A 21,820-nucleotide genomic window follows, 5' to 3' on the forward strand; every position below is an offset into this window, starting at 1 on the left:
ATGGCAGAGTGCAGGATATGAACGTTCTCTCTGTAGGAGATGACTACAGGTTTCTGTGTTTCATATTGTAAATTCTGCCAGGACTCTAGCATAAAACCCCCTCAAATGTTTTAAATCTCACATTTCAGACCACCTTGGATTGTACTGAACCACCCTAACCTGGTAGATCAGTAGGGCACATGGTACGCAGGGGTCAGTATCTAATATTTTCTGGCACTGACAGCATTGGTTTTTTGCAAAGCCTCAGGGAATCCTAGTGCTAAATGCTACAAGAGTATTCATTTTTTGAGGGTAAGTAATTGTGCAGTCCTTCTGAGCTTGGAGGTTTCCTTGCAATGCAGGGGACCTTTGTGAGCTGCTGGAGATGGGATCAAGCAGCCTGCTCTTCCCGTGGTTTGTACAGCCTGTTTGTCATCTAGAACCAACTTCCTCCCTCCCTGCCCATGATGCAGTGGAAGATGGGGACAGCATTATGCTGCACGTTACTTGGGTCTGTTGGCTTTTCTGTGCCCTGTAACAGCCCTCCCTGATTCCTCACTCACTGCTCTGTGGCACTCTTCTGGTGCTCAGCTGCCGGTACTGGCTGCTGGCACTGATAACTGGGAGTAACAGCATCTCATTTTTGAACCTTTGGGGGGGAAGATTTTTTTATTAATAACCCGAATAACCCCGTGAAACAGCAGCTTGTCTGATGTTAAATATTAAACTCCACTAAGCGGGTGAGCTGGAGCACAGAAACAGCAGCATGCTGGCAATGATTTGCTATGGCAGGAGATGGCAGCGGTGCCTGCCAGTGTGCATTAATCCTTGCTCCTTGGAGAGTCTTCCATCTTCAGGGCAGTCAGGTGCTCCTCCATGCAGCTCTCCAGCTTCTGAATGGCATTTTGCATGCTTTAAACAGATCAGCACATCAAAGGCTGGCGGATCCTCTCTCTGGCGTTGCCATGGCAGCAGCAGCTGAGAGGATTTGGATGTTTCTGAGATGGGATTTTGTTGCTGGGTGTGTTGGGGCTCTTCACATACCTGTGCCTACTGTCATCACCGACTTGAGCGTGCCTGGTGCTGCCAGTGGCATGTGCATCTCTTGCTGTGTAATGGGATTGTCTGCCCCAGTTTAGGGGTGCTGTGATGCAGACCTCTGCATCGGACTGCTCATCTCAGCTCCCTCTAGTCTGGGAGAAAAGGAGGGAGTCCTTCCCATGCTGCACCACACGTGGAAGTAGGTCAGCTGAATTATACCCTTAGAAATGCTTGTTTCTCTCCACTGGCTCTCAAGGGAGCCCAGACAGTAAGCTCTGCTTCAGCAGTTGACTCTGTAGGTGCCTGACACTGTTACGGTGAGTCTGTCCTCAGTACGCCTGCCCCAGGTGCCTCTTCTGTCCCCTGCAGCTCTGCACATGCAGGATACAGTGGATTTCCAGGAGTGAACATAAAGCTGAGCTTTAAACATTATGAAAATATGACTTGAGTCTGGCTGGGCAGCCCAATACAGCAGCATGATCAAGGGGTCTTCTGCTGGGTCTTGTCAAGCTGTGTTTCCTTGGTAAAATGCCCCATCCTTATTGTGTGCTGTGAAATTGCCCTTGAGAATTTAGTGCTGTTTTGTGAGCATTTCTCTTTTGGGTGATCCTGGCATCTCCAGCCAGTGTCTGCTGAGGGGACAGGCACATGTGTGATTTATTCTGACAAGCACATAGCAAATGTCCTTTTGGGGGTGTGGTGGTGGACGCTCAGGAACAGCTGGGTGGTTTGATGTAGGAAAGCAGGTAATTCAGAGCACCCTGCCTTCTCCTTGTGCTGCCACAGCACAGACAACCAACCGTCAGTCTTGTGGTCTCAGTGCTGTTGGCCACTGCAGACTAAAGGAGGTGATGAGGTGGTAGTAATAATGCTGTACCATGGTTTGTCATGAGTGTGACAAACTGTCAAGTTCCTGTGCAATCACCTGAATTACTTGCAAACTCATCTGCAACAAAAGGTGCTTTCTGTTTTCATTGCCTCTGTGTACACAGTATTAACTTTACTTCCTCAAGGCTAGGCTAGACTCCCTAATGGGGCTGGGTCTCAGTGCTTCTGCAGGCAGGGGCAGTCCAACAGATGTATCTGTTTTCTACATAATATCTCTGAAATTATGCTCTTGAAGTAGAAGGTATCTTTACCTGTGGTAGCGGGGCTTGGAACTAGATGACCTTCAAGGTCCCTTCCGACCCAAGCCTTTTTATGATTCTATGGTAAATGCAAAAAAGTGCATTTTGATTGCTCATCTCTGAGAATCAGGTAAAGTTCCTGTCTCCAGAGCTATGGCAGCCTACACTAGCTGTAGCCTATAAAACAGGCTTGTCTTAGGGCATAACTGGACTTTTTCAATAGCAGTTTCCTGCAGAAGGTCTAACTGAGGATCTGGGGTATGTCTGGTGTGTGTGTGCAGGGGTCTTCTCTCAGGAGCAACTTATTGCAGCATGTCACAGTATTTTCCCAGACTGTATTAACATTGTCACAGCTCTGACCTGTGCCTGCAGGTGCAAGACAGAGGAGCTGGGGTTCACATCAGAGAAGTAGGAAGGCAGACAAAAGGATGTTGTTGACAGCAGTGGAGCAAAGACCATGAAAGTCATTATAAGAAATTTAATTTTCTCTTTGTGCATTTACTCTGAGCTAATTTTGCTGCCAGGCTGCAGGAGACCTGTGGGAGATTTTTCTGTAGCATGGCTTTACAGGAGCACTTTGGGGTTCTCCACTGCTGCCTGGCTGGTGACTTGCCAATGTCTGTTCCCTAAACTCTGCCTGGTCCTGCTCTGCAATGCAGAATTGGGTGCTGGACTGAGAGCAAGAGCTGTCATCCACTGCTGACATGCACAAGTTTTCCAGAGTTCATATCAGGGTAAGCTGATCCAGGAACCACTGTCCTCTGGTCCCATTTTTGCTCCCTTTCACTTCCACCTGTGCTTTAGTGCCCTGCCTCTAAGATCACAGAATCATGGACTCACAGAATGGTTTGGGTTGGAAGGAATCTTTAAAGATCATCTGGTCCAGCCACCCCTGACATGGGTAAGGACATCTTTCACTACATTGGGTTGCTCAAAGCCCTGTCCAACCTGACCTTTAATACTTCCAGTGATGGGCCATCCAGGGATTCCCTAGGCAAAATGAGGGTAGTTGAGTGAATATTTTCAGTCTGTATTACTCCACTGGCTCAGAAGCAGATTAAAACGTGAAAGAGTGTGTGATGTCCTTCCTTGCCACCCTCTATTCAGGCTGCCTGCATTTACAGGTAGTACTGGGGTGGCTCCTAGGGAGGGTTACAAGCTGATGCTGGGTTTCAGTGCATTCTGGAAGGATGGGCAAAGCACAGGGACTAGCTTCTGCCAGCCCTGAGAGCAGACTGCTCCTTATTGCTGTGCTGATGGCATCTCACAACCGGGAGAGCAGTGGAGTGAACAGATGTCTTCAGGCTACTTCCCGTGCTGCTGCTGTGTCCTTGCAGTTACCCTGTGTCCTCCTGGGCAGGCAAGCCTAATGTGTTTGCTGGAGCAGTTGGAAGGGCCTCAATACAGCATTGTTGATGCTCTGGGAAGCTGGATTAGCCTCTGTAGGTGCTGAATTAGACTCCTGAATGTCTCAGTAGGAGGAAATTTCAACCAAGTGTGACTCTGAGAGCCAAGCCTGCTGTCCTGAACTCCCCACAGCCAGGGGACTCCAGGACATGTCCTGGTCTGTCTGATGCATGCTCTCGCTGCAGTAAACTGCAAAAGGTCTGAATCCTGCCTGGGGTAGCAAGGGGGGATGTTGACAGAGGCAGCATGCCCAGAAATCTGAAAGCTTGTTCCCATCTCTGTATGTATAGGTCTATAGGCACACTAGGCTGCAGGGGCAAGTGTGAACCCCAAGCAGGCTGCCTTGGGAGCGGCCGCAGAAGGGCTAGCTTTGCAGAGGCCTGTTTGACTCCTTGGTTAAGAAGGGGTTTGTGAGTTTGTGTGCGATGTGTAACTACACATGTCATCAGGATTCCTCCATCTTTTCTCATCATCATGCCTTTCTCTGAACTTGACCACTGGCCTCTTTTGGAGCTCAGTTTCACAATCCGTGTACCACGAGGTCTTTGCTGTATCAGGCTCACAGTATCCGTCTCTTGAGACTGTTTAGAGAGCCCTTTCCTGACAATGGTGATCCCTGATCTTTTCCTCTGAAGTAAAACATGGAATTTCTTCTCTGATTGATGTTGCTGCCTGGGCAGAACCTGCAAATGGTCCCACTACCCTGCTGGTAGTTCAAAAGCATTTGCCTGATGTTGCAAGAAAAAGGCTGCTGTTCCAGGAGCTCAGAGCTTGTTTTCCAGCATTTGGATGACATTTGAAGAAGAGAACAGTAAACCATTTGCTAAGCGAGTTGCAGGAAAAATCTCCCCTATTTTCTTTGGTCTACCCACACTGTGGAGCTGCATTTTTACATTACTTGTTGAAGAAGGAATGGTGGGGACTGGGTTAGGGAAACAGTGGTAAGAGAAACTGTTTGTGTGTGAGCTCTGTGACTTCTAAACAAGAGTTGCTGAAGTGAGGCTGGTAGGGTAGGTTTGTTGGAGAGATTTTGGAAGAGCCCTCTGTGGCACTGGTGGGGGCTAGCACTGGTGTGGGTACCTAAGTGCTGCAGCACAGAGGTTTAGCCTTCCCAGTGCAGTGTCTTACGTTATCTTAAGAAGTAGGTAAATGAGCCATTGTGAAGCTGTCACAAATATGTCAGGGCCAGTTCCTGGCTGCTGTGTTGTAGAGGGCACAGTTAATGTGTCCAGTGATAGAACAGTTTTGTCTGTACCTGTGCTATAGCGATGGTGACTGCTGGAAGCTTTGTCCTCCTGGGAGAAAGTTCACTTTCAACAGTAAACACCCACACGTCTCCTGTATGGTAGCTGACAGAGCTTTGAGGGGCAGGTTCCAGAAAGGCTTTGTTCCCAAATTTTTACTGCTGAGGCCAGGGAAAAGTGCTGATTCTGCAGACATTCAGTGAAAAAGCTCCACTGGGAGAAGTGAAATAGTTGATCTCCTTCAATTTTAGAACAACAGTGAGATTCCTGTTAGCTCTGCTAGGTCAGTGGAGCTCTGTCCTCACTCTTATTCCTCAGAATCGTTCACTTTGCAAAGCAGCGTATGAGTGAGTATTTCTGGGACTCTGCTTCTCTCCTCCAGAGGCATCTTATGTAATTGAATTAGACCTTAGGAAAAGGTGAAATCATCCTAAATGCTGATCAGTGAGAGCAAGGCTGTGGGCATACAACAGAAATGTGCACATCTCTTCTGAATCTTTCATTAATTACCCTCAAATGGAACTCCATGGGTATGAAGTTTTCAAGATTTTCTGCAGATCTGCCAAGCTATTCTTCAGAGCATTGCAGTAACTGGTGAAAGGTGCAGGCTGTTGTACTGTGAGCAGGATGCAGTGGTGCAGGCTGTTGTTCTTGCTGTAATGTTTATATCAGATTGTCCAAGCATTGAAAGTATGGGGTGAGGTCTGAGTTCTTGCTCTCCTGCTCGATGCTCAGCAGCAGAGCAGAAGATTTCTTTCCAAGAGGAGCAGAGTGCAGCCTGCCAGGTGGGGACCATGCATTCATCTGCTTTCGCAGGAGGTCAGTCTGCATTGCCTCCAGGCATGTACTGCAGCCAAGTGCTGAATAGCTCTTCATTTTGAGATCCCCAAATAGGCATAACATTTACGCATCTCAGTGGGTCTGTGATCTTGCAGGACCAATGGATCCAACAGGATCAATAGCTGGGGTGGATTAACTGCAGCCTGATAAGGGGCTTGTTAAGTCTTTCAGATTGGTACCTGCCTGAGTGAAAGCAGGAATCTGCACCATAAGCAGTAATTAAGAAGTGATTTGCCCTTGGCCCATATTGTGGGCATAATGCCAAAATATGAGTTCCCAGAACCAGGATTTTTCAGATTCATGCTGTTAGGTGATGCCTTTTTGCTCTCAGAGCTGCCTGGTCTCCAACACGGGGAAAAACAGTGGTGGTTAATCCTGTGGGTGAGATGTCTTCTGTCCCACTGGATAGGAGAGCTGGATGCAGAGGTTGCTGAACACTTTCTGTCCATGCAGAAACCTTCTTTGAAGCCAGGATAGCACAGAACTAAGCCATAGCATAAACAACGGGCCATGAATATTCCTTTCCTTTGGGAGCTCTGAAACCCTTTCATGTCTTCGTCCTGTGAATCTGACTTCCTGATTTTTTGTGCCTGAATGAGTACAGATAAGATAAATTGGTGTGATGAAATTTTCAGTTGCCTTGCCTAGCTCATCCAAATAATGAGCAAAAAGAATACCTTATGACTCATGTCATAAGATGTCGGAGAGGCACATACCATGAGGCTGTCTTTTCTGCTTAGTATGCGTGCAGGGGGGGGTAAAGGACTGCTAGACATCCCGATTTGGGGCTCAGACTACTTCCTCTCCAGGAACTAAACTGTGGTTATGATGGCACAAGGCAGCTGTCTCTTAGAGTAAGAGAGCAGGCTACTTCATCTCCAAAATCATGCCTTTGAAGGCAATAGTGCACATTTCAAGAAACGCAATGTGAAGAACATCTATTCATTTTGTATTTCTGGATTGCCTTTGAGAATCTCACAACTCAAACAGTTTTGAACTGATGGATGATGACCATGAAATGGTTTCTTAGACCAGGGGTGTGATGGGTCGTACTGAGCTTTGCAAACCCAGTCCACCAGATTTCTTGCCAAGTTTTCATTTGTCCCATGCTTCTGGGTGCTGGTTTTTAGAACAATTTGGGGAGAAGTACTTGTAAATTGCCCCCCCCCCCCCCGCCCCCCCCAATAGAGGAGATGGAGAGGGAACTAGGGAGAGAGCAAGGGCTGGAAAATCTGTGCATAGCAAATCTTTCTCCCTCTCCCACCACATAACAACACAGAGCTCCTCCTCTGACAGAAGCTGAAGAGCAGGTGTCAGTGTGCACCTTTCACATGCTTCCTCTGTTGCTCACAGCTGATGATTCCAGCACTTTGGAAGCTGAGGGATTAGCCACTTGAGAGGTGACGCACCAGCAGCTCCTGTGGACTTCCTGTGAAATTATGCATCACTGTGCCAGAAGCCATAAATGCCACAGGAAAGCAAGCTTCAGCCTTGCTGTGCTCAGAGGACTGCCTGCTCTGAGCTGCAGAGCACCCAGTTCAGCACTGCAGAGCATTGTTATCTGCTTATTTATGCCTGCATCATTGCTGTTCTCTCTTAACAGGAGGAATCAGCCTGACAGTGACACTGTTTTTCATCCCAGCTCTCTCCTTGAGTGAGTCTGAGTACCTTCTGTTATCCATGGTTGGGCAGCAGTGGCAAAATTGCTAAGGAGTTAAATTATTCAGCTTCTGTTGCTGACCCAGCTTTAAAATGGCATTTACATTTCCTAAGATAACAGCTTGTTGACCAGAAACAGGGAGCCTGGCTGCTCCTTGGAGCCTCAGCAGGTGACAGGAACACAGGGAGTGTTGTCCCCTTTCTGCTTACAGAGGAAATGCTGGAGCAAGGTGAATGCCTAGTGTACCCTTGTCCTTGTTCCAGGAGGGCACAGTGCATGCTCCAGAGAGGAGCAGCTCTCCTTTGGTGACTTCAGCCCTGGAACCATCCCAGCATCATTTCTCAAACTGCTGAATGCAGGAAGGGATGTACTTCGTTCCCTGAGCAAAAGCACATACTATTTCCTCAAAATACTGAAGCCCACTGTTAAAGAAAGTTATTTACTCTTCTCCAAGGAAATGTGTTTAAGGTTATCTGCTGCACACACTACATTCCCCATTCCCTTAAATGAAAGGAGAAGAACAGCTGAGGACAGACTGGCAGCAGCCAGCAAAGTGTCTGGTGCTGGGAGATCACTTCTCTAGTTACAGGGAAGATACCGACACAGAGGAAGGAGCCTTGCATTCCTTCACAGCTACATCATAGTGCAGTTGAAGAGTTTCTCCAAAGGTCAGAGGCAGAACTTTGTATCTTGAAAAAAACGAGAAATCTTTGTAGCTGAAGGGGTAGTTTTCCTTAAAGACCTCTTTTGCCTTCTAAATTTCTGACAGAGCTTCTCTCAACCTCACTGACTCTGTCTGCAGTTGCTGTTGGAATTCCATGTTTTTATCTCAGGTGTAAACCTGGATTGCAGTGGCACTGAGGCACCAGGGCTGCTGAGTCTCATCCTAGGAGCCATCTCAGGACAGCAGAGGGACAAATTATTTTTCCTGTGGGTATGATAGATATTATAGCATCCAGGGAACAGCACTTAAGACAATACTGGAACCCTGGCTCGCAAAAAACCCCTGAAGCCCACAAGGGTGCACAGTGGCCTAAGTGGGAGTTGACAGCTATTATTCACTGTTGGCCACTTCTTCTCAACATGAGTTTGCTCTTTCTTAGAGAACATTCCTGTTGTGTCCATTGTAAATCGTTTCCCTTTGCAGAGATCCAATTTAACCTTGTATTAGCTTTTGTGGGTGCAACATGACACTGACCTGTACAATCTCGGAGGCCTTTAAGGGGACATCCATATGCTCAGATGTCACCACGGAGAGGACACAGTAAAAAATCTTAGGGAATGAGCAACCCAGCCACTCTCACTTCAGGATCTGGAAGCAGGTAAGTAGTGTTAAGGCACTGCCTGAGACCTTAGTCTTTTGAGATGTTTTAATTGAAATGGAAAGAGCTCTTGGGATTAAGAGCTATTGATTTATTAGAGCTGTATGTGTTATTTTTCAAGTTTTCCCAGGCTCTGAATTCTCAGACAGGATTATGGCCATACTGTTGGTTTCTCCAGAACCACAGGCTATGTCAAAGATGTTACTGTTAGGTATAACAGGCAAGGTGACGGTGACAAACTGCTACTAAAGCAAGTTGCTCTGGGGTATTAGTTTTCACCATTGAGACGTGCAACTCACCAGTCTGCAGTTAGATAGGGGGAACTTCAGAGATGCCTCAAGTGAGGCGATAATGAGTGAATGAGACCTAGTAGAGGGATCAGTAGGAAGTGTTCTGAAAAAAAGTGATTAACAAAGGACAGCAATTAATGTAGCAAAGAGACTGATTCCCTTAGAGATGGAGCCTGCACCAGCTCCACAAACAGCCAAGGAAAGAAAGGATTATTAGTGTATTACATACTCAAGGCAAAATGCTCTGTTCTCCTCCTTCTTCAGCAAAGGGAGGAAGCAGGCACATACCTACCACCTCACAGAACCCTGTTCACTCATGCTCCTACAATCGCCTTCACTTCTAGGGCCACAGCAATGTGACTGATTGTAGAGTTTACCAAGTGAGCTCCATACAGTTGCCTCAAGACGTGTAACTAGTGCCCTGTGATATGCCCATCTGCTTCAGCTGCTGATCCATGGGTCTACTACAGTCCAGTAGTTCCAGCCCAAGTGGGTGTCACTGACAGCCTGGGGTACGTCAGTGACCTGAGCTCTTGCTGCCTCCAAGCACCTCCTCTGAGGCATGGAGAAATCGCTGGAGGACTGTTTTCAGGCAAAACTCCGGGTCTCAGTGGGGGAGCAAAGGCTTGGTGGCTTGGCCAGGCTTGCTGGGACCGTGCCTGGTGGCACTGTTTCTCTGTCCCTTAAAGGAGCTCTGACCTGCAAAATCCCTGTCAGGGGCTCCTGAATTTAGGCACTTTTCTCATTTCTCATGGCTGCAGCAAGGCTCTGCCTCAGTGCAGTGGTGGGGACCTGGGACAATTCTTTCCTACCACCCACCACATGGCCTGCAGGCATGTGCCAAAGCACCCTGTGGTTACCACTACAGCATCCCACAGTAACCACTGCTGTCCACACTGTCCCAGGGTTTCCCTCCCTCATCCATGCTGAGGCTGTGGGCATATGATGTGCACCAGGGCATCCTAGGCTGGAGCCGCAAGGTGAGGGCCATGTCACAGTGCAGGGCTCAGCTCTCCACTCTCATGGGGAGGATGTGGCATCACTGGGTAGCTACAAGTCTGTAGGACTGAGCCAGTCTGAGACTGGTCATCCCTTACAGCCAAAGGGTTTGCCGCCCCAGAGGTTATCCCATGCCTGAATTTGCCTGTAATGGCTTTGTGAAAGTCACCACTGCTGGTGCTCACTGGTGCCAGAGGTGGCACAAATCTAAGCAAAATCGTAGTCCCTGCTTAAGAGAGTTCTCGCAGTAGAAGTGGGGGGACACCCATTCAGCAAATTGGTGGAGCAATCTCATGGGCACTTTTGAGCTGCTTTTCCCTGAGGAGTGGTAGAAGGTAATCCCAAACGGCTTGGAGGGCACAGGTCTTGTTTCTAGGGCTTTGTCAAGTGTGTATGTTGTCCTGGTGGCTGCAGGACCTGGAGAAAGTTTGCATTATGCTGAGGCAGCAGCTTTCAGTAGGCTCTCAAACTCTGGCTGGTAAGGTCCTGTCCTCAGGGTGCAGAGGACTCATATTTGCACTCATGACGTGCAGTTATGCAGGGTGCGGGGTGGAGGAGCAGGATCTGAGACATTGATGATGTTGCTCTGTAAGTTTAGAGCAGCTGCGCTTTTTAGAGCAAAGGTAGTGTGCCAGCCAGCAGTTGCAGTGCTCATCCTTTCAACAAATAACATTTGAGCTCTACCTGAACGGGAGGTGGAATCTATTCTAGCTCAAATACCAGAGGGATCTCAGACTTTCAGGGAAATGCTAAATTGCACAGGACAAGGGGAAGGTGTTTTCCTTATATGGAGGTAAGGACTCTGCTTTGCTCTAATGCTTCAGTGTGGCCTTTTCTCAATATAAAAATCTCAGTTGCTCTGTAATGCAAAGCATTTTTCCATCCTAACAGGTTCTCTTGATCAGCTTTTCCTGCCTTTCAGCTGATATAAGCTTTCCCAGTAGTGAGTTGGGCTGTTTCATAGGAATTCCCTAAGGAGATGCAGCTGGCAAAGCTGTTTCTTTCTCTCTGAAGCTGCAAGTGCCACAAGCCATGTTTATCTGTATGCTGCCCAGGCCTTTCCAGGTGTGATCACCTCATGGCATTGCATTCACTGATTCGGCCCCAGTGCCTGGGAGGGAGTGCCTTGGCCTTCTTGAATGTGTAACTGGCAAAAAGGGCCAGGTGAATGGTAGCTAGAAGCAGAAACCAAGCTGTGTGGCATCCCTGTAGTCCTGCAGTCACACTTTGTCAAGGTGCCTCCAGTTTAGCACTGGATCCAGGATGGGGACAGCAAAGCACTGGCAGGAGGCTGCCACCCCCAGCCAGGGGTGCTGGGTGAGCCTGGCGCTGCAGCGTGCCACCCTGAGCCTGAGCACGAGGAGAGGGTGGGACGGGAGCGGTCTCCAGGAGGTCTGTTCCTCTGAACAATTGGTGTGACTCCCTTGCGTGTCTTTCAGAGAGGGCATGCACCAACCACTGTGGACCCCTTGCCTTCTTGCTGCAAGCAAGGATCTCCTGAAGGGATGCTGGAGCAGGAGTCTGCTGTGCAGGTAGAAGGGGGGAAGGGGCGCGTTCGTTGTGTTGCAGTAGGCTCCAGGCCCTTTGTAGGGCCTGCTGTCACTAGACTTCATTTGCCACTCCAGTTCCATCTCAGTGTCCTTCATCTGGGACTGTGCCCAGCCAAGGTCTGAAGAGACCAGTGACCTACCTGGGGTCTTCTGCTAACTGCCTTTGGCTCGGCCTGCTTTGTGCAGTGCAGACCAAGAGACAGTGTGGTTCTGGCCACAGAGCTGTTTCATTTTGCTTCGCATTTCTGAAGTTTCATCTTCCCTTGTATAGTCTGAAGAGCAGAGTTCACATATGTGGGCTCCTCCCTGTTTACAGCTCACAGACATGTTTATGAAGCGTGCCTCAGGCATGACACGCTATGAACAACACTGTGTCCAGCCTGGCAGCTCTCCCCGGGCCCCTGACGTGGGACAACCTGTAATCTCCAGACTCCAGGCGGGAGCCTCCCCACTGTGCCAGCTCGAAGGCAGGCAAGTGTGGTGAGTGGTGATAGGGTGCAGCCCTGCTGCTGATAAACCTCTTCCAGACTGGTCGCTCACACTTGGTTCGGCTGCAGTGTTCAGTGTAAGTGGGCTGATCAGAGGTGCAGACCTTGGCTGTCCAGGGTGAGCTGACCTTCTCCTGCAGTGATGCCATGCCTGCATTGCTTGAGGGTGAGTACTTGGGCATGGTAAGGGGCTCACTGGGCAACACTAGAGGGAGAGAGCCCAGGTCAGTTCTCAGGGCGTTGGTTTGCATGTGGGAGTTTAGGTGTATCCTGGCCATTAACATGGACTTAAGTCTGGTCCAGGGGAAACAGTCCTTGTCCCCAAAAGATTGCAGCTAAATGGACCACAGAATGGCAGGAAGGGTTTGCTGCCTTCTTAGGTGGCTGGGAACTTGCCTAAGATCATGCTGGGACTCAGTGGCAGAGCCCGGTGTTGAATGGCTAGGTCCCCCTGGTGCTGTACTCACCTCGTCCTTCTCACCGTTGCTTCGTTGGCAGAAGGGAGGGGCCCCCCAAGTGTAAGGGGTTTTGTGCTAGTGTAATGGAAAATGTTGATTTCTGTGTTATCATCTTTCTTATTTTACCCACCCAAAGCTCTGGGACAGGTGCAGGATGACGTTTCTTTCTAGGCACAGTGCTGTACTAGCTCTACTGAGGAGCAGGTGGCTATGCTGCTGTGGCTTTGCTTGCATGTCCTCACCAGGGATCAGCTGGCAGAGATATATTGCCAGGCCTGTGCTTCAGGTGCTTTCCTGTCAATGCTTTCTTCCCTGCATGGCTTCCGGAGGCTGCACCGCAAGCGCTGGCCAGACCTGCCTGGCTGAACACTGCTGGCAGTAAATCTATTGCAGCCATGTCACAGGGACTGTACTGAGATTGCTCACAGCGTGCAGATCCGAGTAGAAAGCTCCCTTCTCAGTGCTTTTGCTCATGCAGGCAGGCAAAGCAGGTGTGGGCTACCCCTGCTGATGCAGAGGTAGAGGATGAGTCAGAATACACTGCAGAAATTAGGAGCAGTTCATAAGCATTGCTAGAAGAAAGGACATTCCTCCACAAGGTGCCAGAGCAGACCCTGATGTCTAGACTCCAGCACATCTCCCAAGCACAAGGTCACTGCCCAGAGCCCAGGGCAGGATGGACGCTGGTCTGCAAGATGTGCCTTAGACCCTGGCTTGCATCAGATGGGCTCAGAACATGTGTCTTCTTTCACCCTTGCACTGGCAACCTGCTAGAGCCCGTTCAACTCCCCAGTGTTCATCGCACACACCTGTCTGAGCCATGTCATGGTCCAAGGAAGGAAGTGCATTAGAAAAGTAGGAGGTAAAAAGCAGTTACTGTGCTGCTGCATCTCTCAGCAGCTGTAAACCCTGTTATGTTGTTAGAAGTGCCTGAGTGAAAAGCTCTCGTGTATTGTCTTCAGTCACAGTCTATATGTTTTTCTGTTGAGGTAAAAATAGCTTTTCTTTTTCAGGATACGCAGAGAGCAGAGGCTCCTGCTAACATCAAAGGAGACTGACAGCTTTCCCCTGGGTGTGCATGGCCTCAGCTGTCAGGAGCAGTAGCTGTGTTAATTCTTGCCTTGCTTTGGCTCTGTGTGAAAGGAACAATGTCTTGGTCTCCAGACCTCTGGATCAGCCCCTATTCCTCTCCTCCACTCATTGCTGCTGGACCCAGCGCTGTGCTTCATTGGGGAAGTACTGGTCTGCAAATGACCAAACAAGATCTTGATGCTACTGCTTACAAAGTCCATTAGTAGCAGGTGGGACTGACATAGGCAAGCTTTCATAGAGCCATAGGCTGTAGCACCAAGGGAGCCTTATCAGAAGAGTCAGTCCTGTTTTGTAGGGGCAGCTCCCAAGTCCTTGCTCAATGCTGATTAAGCTGTTTCTGGTATCCACCCTCCTCAAAGTCCTGAAGCTGTTCCAGCTTCAGCAGCTAGCAAAGGGGACCTGTGAGGTGGGAGGAGGAGGGAGCCAAATGACAGTGCAGATGCTCTCTGTATCTGAACATGCTCAGCAGGGACAAAGTTAACCTTGGCCCTGAACTGTACCACCAGTGACGGTCCAGAACTACATCTCCTGTTGAGAGTGCATAAAAATGGGCTTCCTGGAAGCTAGTTACTCATGATTATGTAATGATGGAGGACTGCGCATGATGGAGGGGCCAGTCTGGTGCCTGCACCTAAAAGCTTGCCCCCTTTTCAGTACTTTCAGAACACTACTTGACAAGTTGCCTCCCTTCCCACAAACCTGACAGGGTCCTTCCTTTTGCTTTGGGATTCCTCCTCTGCCAGCTGTGCTGAGTTCTCTTCCAGCTCTAACAGCCCCTTGACGCAGGAACATGAACAGATCTTTCATTTCCCGCATGCTCCAATTTACCTGCTGCAAGATGGTTGGGCTCCCCTTTGCATTCTGGTCTGGGCACATAAGCCACTGGCCTCTGTGGTACCTGCCTTGGGGAGGCCTGGGGCTGTTGTGGAATCTCCAGTCAGCAAAAATGAGCATGGACAAAGGGTTTTCTCAGACTGGTGTGTGAAATGAGAACACACTTGCTTGGCAGATGCTTTCCAGAGATGACCTCTTGTGCCTTGAGTCTCATCAGTCCTATTAAGATCTGTTGGCCTGTCCTAAATCGTGTGGGCAGAGGTGAGGATGATTAGAGAACAGAACCTGGGCATATGGATTTATCTGTCTTAAACCATGGGGGCAGGGATGAGGATGATGGGGGAACAGAATATGGGCATATAGATTTATATTTTTATCTGATGAATTTTCCTGCTGCTTTTGCTTTTCTTTTTCATCTGGGTTTGCAGTATGTGCCTGGGTAGCCTGTTTTCCATGCTCCACTGGCTGCCTGCCTGAGGCTTTGCTACTGTGGCCTCTCTGGAGATGCTGTGCTGTGCTGAATGCTGTCTTCTACTTGGAAGGCAGAAAGCTGCCAGGAGGTTTTGTTTCCACTGCAGGGACCTCTGAGAGCGTCAAGTTTCTGTGAATACAGATAGGAGAGGAAGTTCCTGTAAGGTGGACAGTGTCATTTTCTGTTTCTGGGCATTTTGAGTTGAATCTCCGATTCAATTTTCATGATTGTCCCTGATCATCTTGGAGAGAACCCTAGATGCCATCTTTGACTTATGCTTTTAATCTTACCAGCTGTTCTAGTGTGTTTCCAGGACTGACATATTCTTCTCATCTGATGAGAAAAGATCCAAGTTACCACCTGCAGACCTGGGCACTTGATATCTGTAAGGCAAGGAGGTCCAAATGAGCCCTGGCTCCAGAGAAATCCCTAGGTTGGCCAACTGCTTAAAAGTAACCACTGCGCTGGTGTAAGATTTTGCTGTCTCTGCTGGAAATAATCCCTCAAAGGTGAGGATCATGCCCACCACTGGACACAAGCCCACATGAGCAAAGAAATGCCAAAGCAAATGCCAAGGGATGTAGCAAGGTTTATTGCAGTACCTCCCCAGCTGGCAGCGCTGACCTTAGGTTCCAGCACCCTGGCACCAGTGACTGGAAGTGACTGGATGATGAACTCCTAGATGTGAGTTGGACCTTTCCACGCTGTTTAGGTAGGATGCCCATAGCAATACATGGCTTTGGTGCTAGGGTTCAGGTTTGCATCTCACTGCCAGTACGGGGGCTCTTTGCTTGTTGGGGCGACTGTGTGCTGCCGAGGCTGCCCAGTGTTTCCTTGCTGGACCTCCTCTGTCCTCTGCTCCATGAGCCATGTCAGCCTGGCGCTGTTTACCCTGCTGTTCACTGGCAGACTAGCCATGTCCAGGAGGAAGTGTGTCTGCTTGGCAGGGCCAAAAGCTACTGCTGCCTCCCCCAGGTAGGGCCAATGGTAAAGCTGTGCCTTCCCCTTAGCAGCAGCACATGACTCTTGGAAGTGGCCCTCCTGTTGCTGTTCCTCTGCTGTTCACACGATTTGCACATCCCAGTTTGCAAAATACCTCAGCTGACTTTGCTCCTAATGTACTCCAGAGAAAGGATGGCACACGTTGCTCCTGATAAGGGGTTTCTAGAGAGTGTTAGAGCAATGGAGCTGCAAACAGATGCCTGCAGTGTGCAGAATAGGAGCTGCTAAGCTCCTTGCTGGAAGGAGCACAGGGCTTCCAAAGAATACAGAAAAGGCAAGAGAGTTTGAAGTGCAGAGATATCATTAATGCCAAAGCTCATGAGACAGCAAGAAGCCTGTGTAGTGGTGCTTGCTTTCAAGATCTTTGCTATGAAGCAGCCATAGGAAGCTTTTCACACAGCAAAGCCTGCTGCTCCTCACTGGCAAGGTTTTCCAGTAGCTATGCCTGGAAGAAACAAAACTGAACAAGTGCCAGGGCTGGCAGGAGGGTGCTTGCCCCAAGGATAGTGTAGACAGGCCTGGTCTGCATCCTTCTGCCTCTGGCATGCAGGGACTAAGGCAAAACTGCCACATAGCCAGCTTCCCTCTCTTCCCCTGCAGGCATCAGCTGGGTGAGCAGACCCAAACTTCCTGGCTGCTGTTTGGCAGAAAGCATTTTGCTCCTCAAGGTGTGGGAGGTAATTTGTTATTTGAAATTCTGTGCTGCAATTCCTCTTCTCTAGTATAAGAGCAGCACTGTTCTTCAGTGAGGCCAGAGACTCTGAAAGCTCCGTGGCAGAGACCAGGGAAGGGGACAAGCAGGGGCTGAGTGATGAGACTGAGTTGAGACTGAGAATTCCCTGTAGCACCGCATGTTTCAGTTGCAGGCCAGCTCTGGCTATGTGATGCCTCTGGGTACAGAGTGAAGAAATTACAGCCCATTTAAAAAAAAAACCTCACAGTGACTGCAAGCTGCCACACTCTCCCCTCTTTGTAACTAATCCTTGTGGCTTTTCCAATGGAGCAGGGAATCAGCTGGTTTTAAGCATCAAAAGCACTTTGTGCGGGCAGTGAGGTCTGGTGGATGCTAGCAACCTCTGACTGGGTGTGCTGCCCCTCACCTGCCCATGCTGTGGCCTGGTGGTTGTGTGGCACTGGCAGGGCTGCTCTCCAGGGGCTGCTGGAGTGAGACACCTGTTGGAAAGGGCACGCAGTCCCTTTCTTTGGGCATCTTTGGCCTTGTCAGTAGCAGGACATGTTCCCAGGGAGTCCCACAGACCCATGTGCACATCCTTGCGGTGGAGGGATCCCAACTCCTCCAGAGCTCCTCAGCAAGAAGCCAGTTCCTCCCTTCCTCATGGTGGGTACTATATAAGCAGCAAAAGGAGTTGCAGTCCCTGCTCAGGCTGCCTTGTCACTCTAGCAGAAGACCTGCAGATAGAAGACACAAGTGGACAGTTAAGGTATAGAGGACAGTGTAGTGTAGCAGGATGCACATATGCGTTTTGCCAGTCTGGAATAGCGTGGCAACTTGCTTCTTGCCTGTCTTTGCCTGTCCCAGAAAACACTGTTAGATCAGCAGAAGTCCCTGAACTCATTTGCACTTGGGATATCCACTTGCATCATTTAGCAGCTTGTACAGAGTGGGCTATTGACATCTTTCACAGAAGGAGGCAATGCTGAGACCCTCCCTTCCTTTTATCAGTGATGTGCAGGAGTTGGTAAGGGCTCCTCCCTGGGTGGGAGTGCAAGTGAGGTAGTGCCAGGAGAGATTAAAGCAGGACTCCAACCGCAGCCTGAAGACAGAGCAGGGTTACTGAACCTCTGTAACTGACTGCAGCCCTTGAAACCCAGCCTGAACCTCTGGTTTGGAGAACTTCCCCTTTGCTTATTGCCTTAGCCACAGCTACAGTGCAATGGGCTTGGCCAAGTCCAGGCTTCTCACGTTGGGTTGAAGTGGCTAGGACATTCACGCAGCAGCAGTAATGCTATGCGGGGCAAGGCTGTGAGAGCAGGAGGATACCTGTGAATGGGAACACAGGACATCACTGATCAGGGCCAGGAGAGGAAAAGGGAAAAATATAGATTGTCAGCAGGCAAGGGGAGCTTTTTCCTGGAAGAAAAGGAAGGAGAATAGAAGCACAGTCCAATGGGCTGTGCTATGGTTGTTTGGTTTGGGTTTTTTTTACTTTAGAAGGCGTTGGAGTATTTTGTGAAGTCCAGATCTGAGGCTTCTCCCCCAGGGAACTGCTGGCAGCAGCCCACTGACACTTCACAGCCTGAACATCTAGAAGTCTGTGGAGCACACCACCTGTGTGTGGGATTTAGCAGCTGCATGAGAGTGCAAAAGGTACACAATGGCAAGTGAGGCAGTTTGTTTTCTCCTCTGCAATAGCTCCTTCCTGGAAAATTGCTAGGAAGGCAAAGGAGAATGGAAAGAAACACTACAAACTCCGAAGAAAGGAAGACCAGCAGAGGCAGTCTCTGCTTCTGGAAGGAGCTGCGGTGTATCCCGGGGCATGTGGGTAGCGAGTGGCTGTGTGCATGTGTGTGTACAGAGTGGGGGAGTGCATGTAGCATGCCCATACTAAGCTTGGTGCTTATTAGTGGATGGTAGCTGTGCCGTGTGTGTGTTGGTATTCAGGTACGCTGGTGTGCTGGCTGGACTCTGTGTGTATCTTTTTGATATGCACATCTGCTTGTGCCCACAGGTCTCTGCGTTTCTTGCTGTCACTGCTCCCTTTTGCTGAAACTCAGGAGATGGCAGTGACCCAATCTGTACCTCAGTTCCCTAGTGAACGAATGCCCCGAGTGATAGGTGGGCACTCCCAACATGCACACTGACACTGGAAGGGCAACATATGCACACCTATTTCCTCTGCTTTTTTTTGAGCTGAGCTACCCCTTCTTCTCTGACTGCATGTGTTGTCTGACTGCTGGTGTCTGATGTCTTGCATCTCTCTATGCACCTCTGAAAGGTGCATGGGGAGCGGAGGGGCAGTACTTCTGAAGCAGTCATGCCTCAGTACTTTCTCCAAGGCCCTTCGCCCCCCCCCCTCCCCCCCTGCATCCAGAGGGCTGGGAGGGAGCTGCGACCCCTCTCCTCTGTGGTGGGTGTTACCTGTGAAATGCCAGGCTCCCGGGCATGTCTTGTGGGGTTGTTCTTTCTCTGCAGTTCCTGAGGTGATACCTGCAGCCCTGACCCGCTCCCTGCACTTGTCAGCAGTCATCTGCTTTCCGGAGGCAGCTTGGTACTAAATATCCTGTCTGACACAATAATGGAGAGAAAATGAACAAATTCCATTAGCGGCTGGCGATCCCTGCAGGGTCTGCGTTGGAGCGAGGAGGGAGCCTGTATTTTTAGATAGAATGCAATGTAACTTACTGGCTCTCTCAAAGCTGGGGAGTAGATAACCAAGGAGGGAGAGAGGGGACACCAGGCTCAGGTTTCAGCTGAAGTGCCGGACTATGGCAGCACGAAAGGGCAGGTCCGGTCCAGACGTGGCTGTGAGTATACAATGCACTTCTCCTTTGCGCCCACAGAGACCTCCGCTTTGCTTTTCTGCTTGCTTTCTGCCTGTAGACTCTGCTGCTGAGCGTGCTAGGGCTTCAGGATCCCTTTTGCTGCTGGAGCGTGTAGAGTTCTACCATTTTAATCTTCGAAGTTCCGTGCGTGTCCCGTGGGTGGGAGACCCTGGCTGAGCTGTACTTGGACTTTCCAAGGGGTTTGCTGTTGAAGGTCTGTGCTACGGCTGGCATGCTGGCAGTGTAGCTGAGGTGCTACCCTGTCCTTGATCCTGACCTGAGATGCCGAGGCTTCTAGCAGGGTCTGGAGTTGGAAAAGCTCTTTGCGTTCAACCTGTTGCTTGAAGCCGTCAGTGTTTCCTTGCTAGACCCAACAGCACGGAGAGCTCAGAGAGCAGATGTGCACTCCTAAGCAGAGAGCTGGTGCTGCCTTCTGCCCCTTACAGTAGATCATCCTGTACGAGCAGAGCACTGAGGCACCACGTCATGTCTCCTCTGTGCTCACAGCCCTCCGCAAAGCCGGCAGCTCTGCTGTGAATCTGGGGGCTCTTTCCAGATGGACAGGGCTCTCCCCTGAGGCAGTAGCAAGTGGAGCCAGCTGGCACAGGAGGTCAGGCGATCAGCATGTGTTCCCTCTGCATGTGGAGGCTGCGCAGTGGGACAGGGCATGGTGGTGCTGCCCTCCACTACCTGTCCCTCTGACCCTGCGGGCTGCCCCAGAAGGGGCCACAGCACCCAGCCACAGCTGCGGGAGCCCAGGCAGGATCCTGCAGGGTGTGCCTAGCACAGTGGGGGTCAGGACACCCTCTCTGTGGGTCTTCCTTCTGCAGGGGGTAGCAGAGTGATGGGCCCAGGACATGGCTACATTTCTGTGGGGTAAGAGGGTCAGGCAAAAAGGATGGGCTGGGGGAGGCAGATGGAGGAGAGCAGAAGGCAGCTGAGTTATGCTGCTTCGAAGTCCAAATTCAAATGACTGATCCTGCAAAGAGAGGGGAAGAGAGACACCCTGAACCCATGTGGTGCATCATCCTGCCTAGCTCTGCCTCCAGGGCTGTCCTCAGTGGCCATGCTGCTTCCAGCTCCTATCCAGGAGCTTCCTATTCCTGGGTGTTCCTCCACAGCCAGGCTGTGGGCACTAGAGGACAGCTTGGGATGGCAGGATATGGGCTTTTGTAGGACAGGAGGTCCCTTGTTCAGTCCCAGCCTGAGTGGTACAAGAGGGGTTCTGATTTTCTGTTGAGCTGAGGGCAGAGGAGTGTGTCACGCGCCCTTGCTGTGGAAGTCTCATGGCTCTTTGCTGCAGAGAGCCCTTTGGTCTGGACCTAGCAGGCAGGCAGCAGCTCGCAGTTACCAGTCCAAGGTCCAAGCCTCACACAGCCATGCCACTTCATTTCCACCCTGTTGTTCTACAGCTTCTGGTGAGCCATCCCATGGCCTTCATTTGCTGCCTTACACTGCTAAAGTGTTGCTTGCAGTATTGCTGTGCCTTGCCTGGGGTGGCTGTGTTTTAGTGGTGCAGGGAGGCACTGCCTTCTTTCTGTCAGAACAGAGAGTTATGACTTTCCTGGATGCGGGGCGCTCAGCCAGGGTCATTGTCCCTGGTGCCGGCACTCAGACTCGTCACCACAGCCAGCCGTTTCTGGAGGACAGCAGAGATGGGCTCACCACAGCTGTGGCCTAGGCTCCATCCATCACTGCAGTCTCTCAGCCAGGACACAGAGGTGTTTCTGGTTGCAGAGTCCCCTTAGAGGTTCCTCCCTACCACGCCTGCAGTGCTGGGACAAGCTGCAGACCTCATGTAGCTCTCCTGCCCTGTCATCTGGATGGCCTTCACTCTAAGTCCAGGTCCCAGCCCTGCCTCTTCCTACCTGATCTGGGGCACCTCAGTCTGTCCCTGCAGTTCCCACCTTGACCTGCCTGTCTCTGGAGTCATGTTCTCTGCAACTGAGGAGCTGGCCCTGTGCTGGTGATGGGGGAGGACAGAGGGACTCTGTCTCATGCTTTTTCTTTTTTTTCCCCAAGGCCGATACTGCAACTGGTTTCCTGAGAGCTGCAAGATCCGGGAATCTGGAGAAAGCCTTGGATTACCTCAGGAATGGGGTAGATATTAACACCTGTAACCAGGTATGTGAAACTCACAGGGCTTCTGGTGCCACCTCTGGTTCATGAAGCATGCTGTGTGGTGGCTCCCCTGCGCCCAGTGGCAGCCACTGCACCCCCTCCTTACAGACTGCTCCCATAGGATGGAGGCAGGAAGGTTCCCCACGGCTGCTTTGCTTACTCTGCTCTGCGTAGCTGACTGGGAGGACCTGCCCTGATCCCGCAGTTCCACTTGTCATGGAGCAGAGAATACGAGTTGGTTGGTAATAAGTTGCTTGGCGGAGGAAGTTTAAAAAAATTGTGGGAGAGGCTGCCTGTCCTGACCTCCCTACCCTCCTGCACCTGTGTGCCTGGCTCCAGATGAAGCATCTGGGGGTCAGACAAAAGAGGTGCTGTGTCAGGTGGAGCGCA

General features: G+C 50.4%; 1 protein-coding gene across 8 annotated transcripts in view; it reads left to right on the top strand.

Annotated features, from left to right (window-relative positions):
• The window catches only part of ANK1 (ankyrin 1), a 66,408-nt gene that overhangs the window by 13,997 nt on the left and 30,591 nt on the right, over positions 1-21,820 (top strand). For 4 of the 8 annotated variants that reach the window (XM_055820128.1, XM_055820130.1, XM_055820131.1 and 1 more), the window contains exons 1-3: positions 11,978-12,113; positions 17,979-18,134; positions 21,332-21,433. In XM_055820128.1, coding sequence (XP_055676103.1) covers positions 12,090-12,113; positions 17,979-18,134; positions 21,332-21,433 — 282 coding nt within the window. In that variant the 5' untranslated portion in view covers positions 11,978-12,089. Of the gene's footprint in view, positions 1-11,958; positions 12,114-17,978; positions 18,135-18,957; positions 19,292-21,331; positions 21,434-21,820 lie in introns of those variants that run through there. The other 4 variants (XM_055820129.1, XM_055820135.1, XM_055820134.1 and 1 more) reach the window with 3 other exon arrangements.

Source organism: Falco peregrinus, chromosome 17 (assembly GCF_023634155.1).
Source record: "Falco peregrinus isolate bFalPer1 chromosome 17, bFalPer1.pri, whole genome shotgun sequence".
NCBI lineage: Eukaryota > Metazoa > Chordata > Aves > Falconiformes > Falconidae > Falco > Falco peregrinus.